Here is a 14,854-nt window from a genome sequence, read left to right on the forward strand (position 1 = left end):
CTTTTCCACTACTCTCTCATCTGTCATCATTCTGGAGAGGATGTTGGGATAACCTGTTGGCAAATGCTTCTGTTAGGTCCAGGCACATCAAAGCCATGATTCACTGGACCCGGGACAGAGAGTACTTAGTGGATAGTGATTATTAGGATGATCAGCATCCATTTCCCCATCATCTGTCACCAGGAACCAGCATTTCTCTATGGGAACTCTCTCCTCAGAAAACAGACACTCTGACTGAGGTGGAACAATCCCCCCTTCAGGTCCAGGGGTGCTCAATGACTCAAGAATAAACCACTTAGGCATTGAATTCTGATGGACTCAATGATGGTTTGTTTTGGTCCCATGAATATCAAGTCCAGGATTTCACTCAAAACTGTGGGATAAAGAAATCTCTCTTTGTCACAGAATATTTGCATTTAAAGAGGGGATTCTAAATATTCCAAAACATGAGGCTGGACTTGTGGTCAGAGAGGCAGTGAGGTTACCACCAGGGATCTCTGTGTGTCCAGCTCTACATGCTCCTAGGGCAGGTCCAGGCTCCATCTCCCACCACCAAGCAGACCCCCACCACAGCCCTTACTGGCCTACACTCTAACCACAGATTCTCAGTCTACTCAAGGCGACCGCCATCTTCTCAAGGGCAGGAGCCATCTCACTCATCTCCTTGGACCTAGATTCCTAAATAGTTATTCATGACTTCAACAGGATGGAAAAAGAGCCAAGAGCTGAGAAACGGAGACATTCTAGATTCAGTCACTGAGGGGCTTCTGGGATCCAGCTCCTCTGCTGGCTGCAGCACAGGCTTCACTTTCTTGTTCTTTCTTCTTGATTTCACCTTGTGACTTGGGAGTGCAAGTGTGGTTGGTGGCAGTGCTACTGTCACCTAAGACAATCCAGAGAACTTTGACAAACCGCCTTGCAGATGACACAAGAAAACGAGAAGAGCACAGGTCTAGGAGGTCTGTGAAGTCTTGAGCCACCACTCCTGCCTTCACCTTGGGGACCTTGTGTCTGGAAAGAAGTAACACCAGCAGCTGTGACCTTGGCAGACCTTCAGGAAAGATGCAGCCACTCCTGCTATTGTTAGCATTTCTGCTGCCTCCTAAGACTGGGACAGGAGTGTGACCATCCCCATTCCAGAAACCCCAGCCCACCTAACAAAACCCTCTGGACTCCTCACCCTTCTGCCCAGCACAGTCAGGGATTTTCCTCAGTTTGAGCCCAAGAACTTTCTAGATGCCAGCCTCTATCCCAAACCTACACTAAGTCGTCCAATGCTGCATAGACACTCAAAAAGGATGGCAGGAAAGAAGGTCGTTCACTAGAAGGTTTAGTGTATAAGCTTCTCTCTTATCACCTGGGAAGTGGGTTGTTCATAGAAAGGCATTTGGCAGACGACATGAAGCTACAAATGACAAGTAGTTAAAATCCTTCACTCCAACCCAAGAAAGGGCTGCTCAGAAAAATCGGGTGTGGTAATGAGAGTTGTCCTGGACCCAACTTAAGATTCAGTTTCATTTCCTGGTAACTTCACCCCCTCACCCCCGCTGAGGAGAGAAACCCAGGGAGCAGCTGATCTCTGAAGGGGCTGGATCACTAGATGCAGGGCGCCCTGTTGCCATGGCTCTGCCACGGTCCTGGGCAGCACAATTTCAGCCCCACCTCCACCTGCCATCTCAGGCCTTCAGCTGCTCCACACAGTGTCCCATCTGCAGGCCAATGGCCTTCAATTCCACCATCAGGATCCCCACCAAACCTCAGCAGAAAGCTAAGTGAAGGACATTCATTCACGCAGCCACACAATGTTTACTGAGATGCTAGGGCGGGTTAGATACTCGGGCATGAGGATTGTAGAAAACCCAGCACCATAAGCTCACAGATAGATTATTAGATACGGGCACCAGTTGAGAGATTAGTAGAGGCTCAGAGGGGTTGGGAGATGCACTGAGACAGAAGGCATAGCAGAGCCCCATCCACGATCCCCTGGGCTCCACCATCGTGAAGACAGCTCTGATCTCCTACATGCATGGTCTGAAGTAGGACAGGGAAAACAAGCACTGTCCTCCCTTTTCTCACAGGAGATTCTGAGGCTTGACATTCAGAAAATGTTCTTCTCTTGCTAGGAGAACCTGGGAGGACACTCCCCGGTGGCAGCAGGGCACTATAGACCCCACCCTCAATCACCACCTTCGAGAGCCTTCCCTCCTGACCCCAGCTGCTCCCAGAAAGCCCATCTTCCAGTCTTTTCTTTCAGAGAACATCATCGGAGGACATGAGGCCAAGCCCCACTCCCGCCCCTACACGGTGTTTGTTCAGTTTCTGCTTGAGAACAAAAAGAAGAGGTGTGGCGGTGTCCTCGTGCTAGAGAACTTTGTTCTGATGGCTGCTCACTGCCGGGGAAGGTGAGGGGCCGCAGACAACTGACACCTCCTGAGACCCCTACAGGGACCCCTGTCCTCTGCCCAAGGGCCACAGCCCAGGGAAGCTCCCCCGGCTCCTGGTAACTCAAGGCCCTGAGAGCTCATGAGAGGAGCCATCTGAGAGCATGACTGGGTGATGTAAAGTGAGAAATAGTACGCCTAAGCTTTGAGGTCAGAGGGTCTGAAGTGAAAGCAAGTGACTCAGTTGAGAAGACAGACCACACTGGCCAACTAAAGCAGCTGGGAAAGCTGAAAGCAATCATTAGGGTGAAAAGGGAAACTCAGAGTATTTTCACAATATGACTTGAGGGCTAGAGAAAGCGTCCAGGTGACCTACCCTCAATGTCATTGAGAAGCACAGGGGACACACTCACTCAGTGCCCAGTCCTCCTCTTGTTTTGATTTCCACTAGCTGCAGCCCTGCCCTGCCCCATGTCATCCGCCCTTTTATGATTCCAGGGCTGGATCTCTTTTGATTCCATGCACCCCACCAACTCACTCTAGTTTCTATGCAGAGTAATCAGTGTCACCCTTGGGGCCCACAACATCCAGAAGCAGGGGAAGACCCAGCAGGTCATGACTGTGAGACAAGCCATCCGCCACCCAGACTATAATCCTAAGAACCTCTCTTATGACATCATGTTACTAAAGGCAAGGGTACCTCCCTACTGCTCTTGCTGTCTTGGGTCCAGACGCTTCCCCTTCCAGTGGGACCTGTCCCTCCCCTCCTTCCCCTTCTGGCCACCTGACTAGTCTCAGTGGCTCAGGGGAGAGGGAAGTCAGTGCAGCCTCAATGTGGTGCCCAGGCCCAGGAGGCCAGTGGCTGAGCTGGACTTTCTTGTGTCTTCCCATAAGCTGGAGAGAAAGGCCCAGCAGACTGCAGCTGTGAGGCCCCTCAGCCTGTCCAGGGGCAAGACCCAGGTGAAGCCTAGACAGATGTGCAGTGTGGCCAGCTGGGGGAAGTCTCCCCAGTAGACAGAGTGTCCGACACACTGCAGGAGATGGAGCTGACTGTGCAGAAGGATGATGATTTTTACTCCCACTTCCCCCACCTTTGCAACCAGGCCACCCAGATTTGTGTAGGGGACCCGAAGAAGATGAACAACAACTCTAAGTTAGGGTTTCCAGCATCCACCGAGACAGACCAGGGAGAGAAGAAATGGGGAGCTCTGGGGGATGGGAGTGGCCATATCTTCAAGCCTGAGCCTGAGAGCTTGGGCAGCCTGGGTCCACGAATGCAGTCTTTACTTTTTTCCCCAGAGCAGATCAGGGCTGCAGGGCGAGGAAATATCAGTCATCCCACAGCACAGTTCTCACCAAAATTTCCCTGAGGATTAGAGAGAAAGCCTTGGCTGGGTGGAACTGCAAGAAACAACCAGAGCCAGGCTGGAGGCCTGGCATGAGGGAGGTGGCAAGGCCCGCCCAGGCCCTGCTCTCCCACACAGGCCATAATGTAGGCCACTGACCCCTGGGGTGGAGGGAAGGGCAGGACCATGGGGAGGCCAACTCAGTCCTTCCTCTCTCTGCCACCAGGGGGACTCCGGAGGCCCCCTCATCTGCAACAAGCTGAACCAGGGTATTTTCTCCTATGGACAAAACAACGGGACCCCTCCAGGAGTCTTCATGAAGGTCTCACACTTTCTGCCCTGGATAAAGTCAACAATGAAGCGCTTCTAACAGCAGGCAGGAGGCTGACCTTCCTCTGTGCCTGACCATCCTTCCTGGGGCAGAGGCAGGACTCCCATGGGGCGGGCAGTGGGACTGAGGGGCCATAATAAATGGATCTCTAGCGAGTGTGACTGAAGTCTCACTGACTCACTGAACCACTTTCAACACGCAGCAGCATGCTCCAGGCAGCCCTCTGCTGTCAGTTGTGGCTGTCCTTCCTCCATCTCCTCCAGCTCTCCTTCCCCCTAAACCCCATGCTGTATCCTTTCTCAGTCACAGCTCCATGGTGCTGAGCCCTGTGCAAGGGCTGAGTCTGAAGGCTGCCCATTATAGTAGGACAACCTTCTTCCCCAAAATATGTTCCTCCCTGGGCCTTACAAAGTTCTTACCTTCTCTGACACAACCACCATCACCAACACCCTGACAATTTGGCAGAGAGAGGAGCAGGTCAGTGGAAGGAGAACTCCAGGGAGACAGGAGGCCAGGGGCTACACCGTGGACACTGAGTTTCCTGTTTCCAGGGCTTCTGTCTCCAGTGGGGCAGCTTCTCCCAAGCCAGGACCATCTGCAGCTTCTGACGCTCAGCTGCTCCCATGATGGCCTCCAGCCTCACTCTGGTCCCATTTTCTCCCCTAACCTGGGACCAGAACTGAGCTCACTCAACCTTCCTCCCTGGCTGACTGTCCCACACCAGCCTCTATTTTCCATGTGACTGCCCTGTCTACCGGCTCCTTTCCCTTCCAGCCCACCGTGTTTTGAGCCAGCTTCTCTCTCATCTCCCTAACTGAGTTCCCAAAGTCCCATGTGAATTCCCCTCTATGGCTTGTCCCTGTCATGTCTGAGCTGCCTGCCCACCTGATGCCTATCAGAGGACCCAGTACCCACTTCCCACCTGAACAGAAACAGTTCAGGTCTTCCATCCAGCCTTGCATTCCCTGGGCCATATCCACGATGTCCTGTGGAGTCACTCAGCAGCCTCAGCCCCTTTCAGCCTGGCCTGTCTCCCCCTGCTGGCAACCTGGGTTATGGCAGCTCAGTGAGCCTGAGGGCTCCAGGGCTGTTGGGCCAGAAAGTACCACTTGGCTGTCCATCAATAAGTCAACTGTTGATGTCTCTCTTTGTGCCAGACACATAAGAGGCTGTGTCCCTGATACTCAGAAACTTACATGGAGGGCAATTTCCTCTACATTCTCCTAGTTCCTCCCCTTCCCCCAGGCAGGTTAGTTTGGCAAATGGATTGGTATTTGGAATCCATAAGGCATCTTGCCTGGAAAATAATTAAAATCTCTGTGTTTTATCTGTATTGCACATTAGAGTTTCACATGAGTAATCTTGCTGGATTCGAGAAGGGCAGTGCAAAATTGGAAGAGACTTCAAGACCCACAGGTCCTGAGATTCCCAATCTGTGCTCAGGGGATCCCATGACCAGACAGGACGGAGGGAGAGAGGAAAGAGGCACCTGGGCAACCTTATCTTTATTTATTGACATGTAGAAGGCATAACTCCCAGTCCACAAATGCAGAAAATGCCACATTTCAAGTCAAGACCATTCACTGTGATGAAAATAGTAAGAATAACAAGAAGCTTTCACATCTTCAGATAAGTGGACAAACTGTTCAGGTTTAACCATGATTCAACCTAAAACTTGCTTTCCCCAAAACAGCCTGACTTCTGACCCACCAAACATTGTACATCTGCTTCAAACATTTTCCCAAAGCAAAGAATGCATTTTCATTTTATTTATTTATTTATTTATTTATTTATTTATTTATTTATTTATTGAGGAAGATTATCCCTGAGCAACCGTCTGCTGCCAATCCTGCTCTTTTTGCTGAGGAACATTGGCCTTGACCTAACACCTGTACCCATCTTCCTCTATTTTATATGCGGTTCGCCTGCCACAGCATGGCTTGATAAGTGGTGCGTAGGTCCACACCTGGGATCCAAACTGGGCTCCTGAAGCAGAACGTGCGAACTTAACCACCGCACCATCAGGCTTGCCCAAGAATGCATTCTTTAAAGATAAGAATGAATGTCTCTCTTTCTCTGACTCCAATACCATCACTTCTTTGAAGATAAGCTCTTCTTCTCAGAGGACCAAGGTCAAGTTGCCCTGTTATATATGTGCTAAACTACAGAAAAACATATCCTTGTGACTTGGAAAAAGATTGCATTCCTATCCTATTTCATGTATGTTCTTGTTTGTGAAATGGTCTATAGCCATGCTGTGACCACACTTCTCAGGAGAGCTTTCTTTCCTGATGGAGACAGCACTTCCGGGCTACTCTTCAGCAATGGCTCAATAAACATCGCTCTATCTTTCTTATCTAAAGATTGATCATTGATTATTTTTGTCACCAATTATGACCCAGATGATCTTATTTTAGTATCCTGCAAACAGCACCACCGATAAATTGCATGTGACAGAATGCAACAAATTTGTGATAGCTGGACAAACACTGAATCAGTTGGGACCAACATCAAAAAGAGAAGAACCATCATGGAGAAGAATAACAAACAAATCACACAGATATGAAAAGCAAAATCCAGCACATTGAAAACTAAGTTGAAAAGCAAAAGAAAGCTTATTTTTCCTTCAAGACAGTCCCCATGTCCATCCACCAAGCATTCTGTGGGACCCACAGCACCAGCAGAAACACCAGCAGAGGCACGAAGGAAGAGCTGAATGCACGTGCGGAGATTAGCACGTGAATAGTAGAACGGGCAGGAGCCAGGGGACAACTTCGGCTCACAGAAAAAAAAAGAACACTCTTGGGAGAAGCCATCACAATAAAGAAATAGAGACCCCAGAAAGTCAGCCATGAGGAGCTCCATGGAGCCCCAGGGTGTTAGCCAGAGCCAGCGAGAGAGTAGACAGGGATATTCCCCACCAAGGTCTTGGGTGTGTGGCCTTGAAAGACAACGCCTGGTGGGTCAATTCCCCCTCTCACCTGATAGAGCACTTAACATAGTATGACACACCTTAGGAAGGAAAATGATGACCTTCTGATACCTGTAGCATCAGGAAGACTGGGATGTTCTTGATTACACCTGTTTCCTTAAAATGGATTCTAAGTCAGTTTATATCTATTTCTCTCTTTTGATCTAGTCATTTTTCTTCTAGGACTTATTCTTACACAAGGTCTAAAGTATAGGAGGATGCGCGTGTGTTATTAATAAAAATGTTCATCACACCATTATGTAATAATAAACCCCAAGTTGGAATCAGTATTAATCTCCAAAATAGGAAACTGGTACAATATGGCACCTGCTCATTATGGATTCCTCAGCCCTTAACATAGACATATCCACTGCTGGAGAAAACAAGGCTAAGAACATTAACAGGTAAGTTATAAAAGAACTAATCAACATTTGGAAAAAAGGAGAAGCTCACTTATTAATCAATGCTAATTAAAATGTTAATAATTTTTTGTTTAGCTAATCAGGAGGGATTTACAAAAGTAATGATGCTTACATTCAGTATGGACATTGAGAAAATGGCATTTTCGCACCTTGTGCACAAAAGTTAATAAGAATAAAAGGAACAAAGGAGTCTTTCACCTAGCCTTCAAGCACAATGAGAGAAGCAGACAAGGTTATTCCTTACATATTTGTTAGAAAAGTCAAGTCTTCGAAACAACGCCAATGTTCAGTACCAATTTGGGGATGAGCTTTTGACAAGTTTCATACCAGTGAACACTATGGAAACTTGAAAGTTTTGAGACTGAATTACATTTTTGTGCGGAGAAGAATGTTCACCAGGTATGTTTAAGCCTAATTAGTTAGAGATCCATATATACTACAAGTGTATCTTTGTTTATACTTATATTTTCCTTGTAGGTTTTTTTAGTCCAACATATTCATTCTCATAATTTTTCTGTATGATTTAGATAACTTAAAAGCATATTAATTAAATATGAATGAGATCAGTAAACGATTTTCAGCAATAGGTTTTTAATAAAATGAGGGAAATGTTTATGTTGAATAATTTAAAGGATAGGATGAAAAACTAAATATACTGTGATCACACCTAAGTGAAAATACACAGAGAAAAAATCTACGTGGAAAGACTTCTGTTGACAGTGGTCAGTTGGGTGGTGAGATCAAGGATGACATTTTCCTTCTTTCTATTTTTTAATTTATTCTATATTTTAAACTGCATACTGATTAAAATAATTTTATTTGTATCAATATTACAATTCAGAAAAAGTTACCCTTCAGTAAGATGGTCTGTGTGTTAGTTAAGATAACTTTAATTATTCTAACTGATAAACTCTAGCATTTCAGTGACTAACACAACAGAAGTCTATTTCTTGCTCACACACAGTCCAAAATGAGTTTCCTGGTGCGTGCTGCCCCTCTTACTCTCAAGTGTCCCGTTTTGGACAATCATTACATGGTCAACAGATGACTAAGGGACTAGACTCACTTCCCTGAAGGTGGCATCCGTGTTCCCCATGTTCACCTGCGTCAAACCCTGGAAGGGGAGGAGTCTACACGGTCAGCACAGGACTGTGTTAGGGGCCTGGTCTGGAAGGTGCCCACAGCATTTCCACTCACATCCCATTTGTGGCAACAGTCACAGAGCCACACCCGACCTCAAGTGAGGCTGCACAATGGGGTTCACCTGTGTCCCCTGCAAGAAAAGGAAATTGCTTCGGTACAATGCTAGCTCATCTCGACCACAATGCTTAATAGTGTTTGCTGTTTAAAGTGATCACGAGCCCTAAAATTTTCTGCCTATAATACAATTACATTTCAATTATAGAAAAAAAACTAGATAACATAAAGGTGAAAATGAGTCACATAAAATGGTTGTTCTAGTTCTTGTCTTTTTCTTTAACAGAATTACTATCAAATTCTATACACTATTCTATAGTCTACTTTTTCCACCTGATATCAGATGATACAAACCGCTCCATGCCACTAAGCAGTCTCTAAAACATGGTGCTTTTGAGCAGCTGGACAGCATTCCACCCATGAATGCATCACAGTGTGTGTCACCACTCTCCTATCTTGAATATTTGGATTGTCTGAGCGTTTGTGGAAGAGGGTTTCAGGGACCATGTCCACCTCCACCTCTTCCTATATTTACTCAGGGCCCTAGGATCAGCTGCTCAGTCTCAGAAGTGAGCTTTTCTGCCAGGAAACACTGAGGGTCGGTACCTTTTTCAAATCTCTGCCACATCCGGAGTCTAGTTCGCTCTTTCCCACTAACTTCTCTGAGGGGAAGACTGTATGCTGATGTCACTGAATGTCCTGTGTCCCCTGCTCTTTCTACAAGGGCAACAGCACAGGTCACTTCTTGGAAAGAGAGTTTCTTGCTCCAGCAGACACGTGTGGTGGGAAGACAATGGCGCGGGCACAGCCTTCTCCCAGCACTGACACTCCAGAAAACATCACAGGCTCATCAGTAGAAACTTCTCCAAGAGCTTCCAAAACGTCCTTCTGAGAGTGACAGTAAGGCAGCCCTGAGGACCTCTAGAATGGCTCAGTAGTACACTGCTCTCCTACAGAGCGAAGAGTCACGAGATTGGTTTCTGACTACAGCAGCGTCAGAATGAAGGAAGAAGTGACCTAGCATCAGCCTGCCCAGAAGATTTGCATTGTTGGCAGCCTAGGGGCCCAGGGAGGAGGTGGGATGCACAAGACTTTAATGTCCCAACATCCCAGAGAAGAAAAATGAACTGGCGGAAATGTAATAAAACAGTAAAGGACATATAACTAACTGTGGATGTTTTGAAACATTTCACACTCATATTTGATCTAATATTACAATGTTTTACTAAAATAGAAAATAAAAACATTTAAAAAACATAGGTATCCCTATCTACTCTCATACATTCCACTCTCCATGGACAACTCCTGGAAAGAAATGGGAGGACAGCTAATTTTTGACAAAGGAGCCAAGAACATACAACAGAGAAATGGAAGTCTCTTCACTAAATACTGTTGGGAAAACGGGACAGCCACAGGAGAAAGAAGGAAAGTAGACGATTATCTTCACCACCCACACAAATTAGCTCAAAATAGATTAGAGACTGGAATGTGAGGCCTGAAACCATAAACCCCCTAGAAGAAAACATAGGCAGTATGCTCTTTGATACGTGTCTTAGCAGTATCTTTTTGAATAGCATGTCTCCTCAGGCAAGGGCAACAAAAGAAAAAATGAACAAAGGAGACTACACCAACCTAAAAAGCTTCTGTACAGCAAAGGAAGCCATTAACTAAACAAAATGATAACCTAGAAACCGTGAGAGGATATTTGCAAATCATATATGCCATGGGGGTTAATTTCCAAAATACATAAAGAACTCATGCAACTCAACAACAAAACAATGAACAACTCAATCAAAAAATGTGCAGAGGATATGAGCAGACAGTTTTCCAAAGAAGATACACACATGGCCATCAGGCCATGACAAGGTCTTTAACATCACTCATAATTAGGGAAATGCAAATCAAAGGTACAATTAGAATCACCTCACACACTTAGGAGTGGGTATTATTAAAATGACAGAAAATAACAAGTGTTGCAGAGGATATGGATCAAAGGAAACCCGCATACACTGCTGGTGGGAATGCAACCTGGTGCAGCCACTATGGAAAACGGTATGGAGATTCCTCAATAAACTAAAATTAGAAATATCATATGATCCAGCTATTCCACTTCTGGGTATTATTCCAAAGTGCATAAAAACATTAATTCAAAAAGATATGGACCCCTATGTTCATTGCAGCATTATTCGCAATAACCAAGACCTGGAAGCAACCTGCGCGCCCATCATGGAGGAATGGATAAAGAAGACATGGTGTATATATACAATGGGATACTGCTCAGCCTCCAAAACAATGCCATCTTGCCATTTGCAGTAACGTGGGTGGACCTTGAGGGTATTTTGCAAAGTGAAATAAGTCAGACAGAGAAAATCAAAAAAACATATGATTTCACTCATATGTGGAAGATAAACAAACGAACACACAGATACCAAGAACAGATTGCTGGTCACCAGAGGGAAAGCAGATGGGCTGAGGCAAAAAGGGGTAAAGGGGCACATATGTATGGTGACAGATGGAAACTAAACTTTTAGTGCTGAATACAATGCAGTCTATCCAGAAGCTGAAATATAATGATGTGCACCTGAGATGTATATAATCTTATAAACAAGTGTGACCTGAATAAAATAAAAATAAATGAATAAATAAATAAATATGAAGTGGGAGCACCCAGGGTCTCAGCAGGGTGGCCAGGGTTCAGAGGGAAGCAGGGCAGGCTTCCCCGTTGCTCCTTCATCTCCTTCAGCTTATTCCTGGTGTGCTCACCACATCCCACCAACACCATGACTGTGTTTCTTTCAGCTTTCTCCATGCATTACTAAGTATAAATGAACAAGGAATCCAGGAAACGTATATTATTCAGAGAAAGTAAAATTCCAAATGACTGAGCTCTAATCCCAGAGAAACAGGAACCAAAGGAAATGGGAAGCCACCAGCTTTCACGTGTTGTTGGGAAATTATTGAATTTTGTGGGTTTAGCATTCTAAGACACAAGCTCCAAGCACCCCTCTGTAACCCTGTGTTCCCCTTTGAGCTCAGCGCTGACTCAGAAGTAGGAGGGGGGATGGCGGTGTTGTCTGGGATGACTCTCTCGCCCCCACATCACTGGCAGTTAGGGGGCGAGCCTCCTGGGCAGCTGGGAGATGAAACCTATCACACCAGCAGAAGAATGAGACTGTGAATTCTGACCCCCTGCCCCAGGCTTCCTTCCTGTCTTGGAGGATGAAACACTGGCAGAAGGAAGCAGCAGCAGCAACTCACTGGGCAGCCTTCCTAGGAAGATGCACTCCCTCCTGCTCCTCATGGCCTTTCTCAAGCCCCCAGTTCTGGGGCAGGTGAGTGACCACCCCTAACCTCAGAGATCTGATCCCTCTCATAGACCCTGGATCCAGCCTGCCTAGGCACTGCCTACCTCTGCATCGTGGGGTAAGTTATTTGAATTCACAGTTCCTCAGGATCCTCACCATAAATTAGGAATCATTTCATGCCTACCTCATAGAGTTCCTATAAGAGTTAAATTAGTTGATGTGTATAAAACTCTTGGAATTGCCCCTGGCACCTAGAATGTACTATATAAATGTGCTCTCTAAATTCACTTTGGCATCCATGTGTCAGAGCCTGGGAGACAAGGAGACAGCAATAACAGTCCCATCAGCTCACATCTAGAATCTTAAAGTCAGTCCCATGCTGGTCATGAGCTGACCATGAGCTGGACTCAGTGGGATCCCTGAAGCTCCCTGAGGAAGAAAGTACCAGGGACTTCATGAAGAGGCCACTCCAGTGGGCTCCCATCCAGCAGAGCATCTCTCCTCAACAGGGGAGGCTGAAACTAGCCAGGCCTGGACCAAGGGTTCTTTTCTTCCTTTGGGGGAAGTGGGAGGGAGCTGAGATCTGGGATGGGGAGTCAGCAGTGTTTCCTGAAGAACCCGGGAGTGCCCTCCCAATGTGTGGAGCAGACCCTTGCAGGCCCAAGCTCTGCTGTCCTCTGCGTCATGTCTCCTGCCTCCCATCTTCTAGTCTTTCTGGAGCACCAAGCTCTTCCCCACATCTAGGGTTCTGAGAAAACAGAGATAAGTACTGAATGCTTCCTTTCAGGGGAGATTATCTGAGGCCAAGAGGCCAGGCCCCATTCCCATCCTTACATGGCATATCTTCTGACCCAGACTCCAGTGGGTCTGGGCACTTGCTGGGGATTCCTGGTGCGAGAAGACTTTGTGCTCTCCCGTACACTGGCAGCTCTCTGCTCAGGAGCGTCAGGCACTAAGGAGCTTCCTAGGTGACCAATCACACAGGTCAAGAAGAGTTCAAGAGAGAGGCCATCTGAAAGCAGGATCTTAGGAATGAAGGGGTGACAAGGACACCAGGTAGGTCTATGGGTAGCAAATGGGCCAATGTAAGTGAGGGAAAAAGAAGGACATGATCAAAAAGAGCAACAGGTGAAATGGAAGGCACACACTGGGGCTGAAAATATGAATTCAAGTTACTTATCAATTTATTCTACAGGAAGTAAAACTCAACGTCCCACTGTCCCCATGATCCCCAGCTCAGGGTTTTAGAAGAACAGAGGGCAGAGACAGCTCAGCCCAGAGCCCTCCTGCCCTCTCAATTCCCTCAGCTACAATCACATCACCCTGGGCTGTCCTCCTGCCCTGCAGAGCTGGGGGACCCAGCCCCTATGGCTCACACGTACCTCTAGGCCTCCTTTCCTTTGCAGCCATAGAAATGTCATCCTGGAGGCGCACAACATCGGGAGGCTGGAAAGCACCCAGCACTCATATCTGTGCTCAGAGCATCCGCCGCCCTGAATATGATCAGCAGAACAACCTGACTGACCTCATGTTACTGCAGGGACCACCTACCCGACCCTCTGGCTCCCCAACCCAGCTGGCTTTCTCCCATCGTGGGGACTCCACCCTGTCTTGGGACCATGGAGGAGGAAGCAGCCACGGTGTCCTGGTAGTGGTGGAGGCAAGGGTTGAGCTCCGCCCAGGAGTCCCTGAGGGCCTGCACTCTTCCTGCCAACTGGAGAATAGAGTCAGACTGAACGGAGTCTCCGGTGCTCTGCCTTGGACCCAGGCCAGGCCTAGTCCTGGGGCCAAATTAATTGTGGTGTGATGGGGCCTGGTTGGCATGTGTGCTAGAGCAGACATAGTCGAGGATGTGAGGCTGAGAGTGCAGAGGGATCAGGAGTGCAGTGATCGCTCCAATTTCTACACCAGCCCAAGGTAGATTTGTGTGGGGAACCCGAGGAAGAGAAAGTCCATCTTCCTGGTAAGGCCCAGGGCGTCTGCCAACATTGCCCAAAGCAGACGGGCCTGAGTGGTACTGACCAGTCGGAACTGACTACATCCCCACAGGCTCAGTTTGGGGCCAAGACCTGAGTGACATGGAGCTTTTCCCTATCAGTCTGGTCTCTGGGGGATTAGAGGAGCACCAGGCACACAACCTATACATGTTTAGCATTGTCTTCTAGAAGGAGAAGTTATCTAACTTGGGGTGAGCTACAGACAGTAACCACAGTCAGGACTAAGGCCCATCAATGGAAAGTTCCAGAAGCTTGTCTTCTCCATCTCAACAACCTCCCATCTCAAACACACCTTGCATTGAAGGAGCTCATCAGTCCCTATCATCTCTGAGGCCTGTGCCTTAGGATAGCAGAAGTTGGTAGGCCTGTTTTCATGTCACTTGCTCTCATCACCCACAGGGGGATACCACATGCCCCCTTGTGTCACCATGAGGCCCAGGGCCTCATCTCCTATGGAAATAAGATGCGGACTCCTCCAGCAGTCTTCACCAGTGTTACCAGCTTCCTGCCCTGGATAAGGAGAATAATGAGATACTTCAAACAGCGGGGTCAGACTGAGATGCCCCCATGACCCACTCTTCTTTGTGGCAGAGGACAGCTCCAGAGGGGTTGCCAGAGCCTTAATAAATGACCATGTCTAGATCAGAAATATCTGATTTCTCATTTGCTCATTGAGCATCATTCAGTACACAACAAATGTGTGCCAGGTCTGAGTCTGAGCAAATCCAGGAAAATGGGGTCTCTTCCTCAGGACAAATGAATGCCCCTCAATGTCTTGGAGATCAGGATGAACTTCTTCCTTCCTCCAAACTATGCATTCCTTCTGTCCTTGGAGAGGGATGGAAGGACATCTCTCTCCCAGTGCAAGGCTCTCTCCTCCCCGACCTACCAGAGACCCTCTAGT

The 14,854-nt window shown here is 47.4% G+C and overlaps 1 protein-coding gene across 2 annotated transcripts; it reads left to right on the top strand.

Annotated features, from left to right (window-relative positions):
* The first annotated feature begins 1,062 nt into the window (after positions 1 to 1,062).
* LOC100052742 (granzyme H-like) lies at positions 1,063 to 4,206 on the top strand. 2 transcript variants are annotated; one of them, XM_070236136.1, is made up of 5 exons: positions 1,063 to 1,119; positions 2,257 to 2,402; positions 2,936 to 3,071; positions 3,276 to 3,341; positions 3,954 to 4,206. In XM_070236136.1, the coding sequence occupies exons 1-5, from the start codon at positions 1,063 to 1,065 to the stop codon at positions 4,095 to 4,097; spliced, it is 549 nt and encodes a 182-aa protein (XP_070092237.1). In that variant the 3' UTR covers positions 4,098 to 4,206. The 2 variants fall into 2 exon arrangements, with proteins under 2 accessions (XP_070092237.1, XP_070092269.1); XM_070236168.1 differs by lacking the exon at positions 3,276 to 3,341.
* Positions 4,207 to 14,854: the final 10,648 nt, after the last annotated feature.

This window comes from Equus caballus, chromosome 1 (genome assembly GCF_041296265.1).
Source record: "Equus caballus isolate H_3958 breed thoroughbred chromosome 1, TB-T2T, whole genome shotgun sequence".
Taxonomy (NCBI): Eukaryota; Metazoa; Chordata; class Mammalia; order Perissodactyla; family Equidae; genus Equus; species Equus caballus.

Excerpts from the sequence above, each read along its gene's own strand:
- LOC100052742 (XM_070236136.1), top strand. The coding sequence starts at position 1,063 with ATGCAGCCACTCCTGCTATTGTTAGCATTTCTGCTGCCTCCTAAGACT. Across the intron at positions 1,120-2,256 it reads CTCCTAAGACTGGGACAGGA|AACATCATCGGAGGACATGA; the intron begins GTGTGACCATCC and ends TTTCTTTCAGAG. Across the intron at positions 2,403-2,935 it reads GCTGCTCACTGCCGGGGAAG|AGTAATCAGTGTCACCCTTG; the intron begins GTGAGGGGCCGC and ends GTTTCTATGCAG.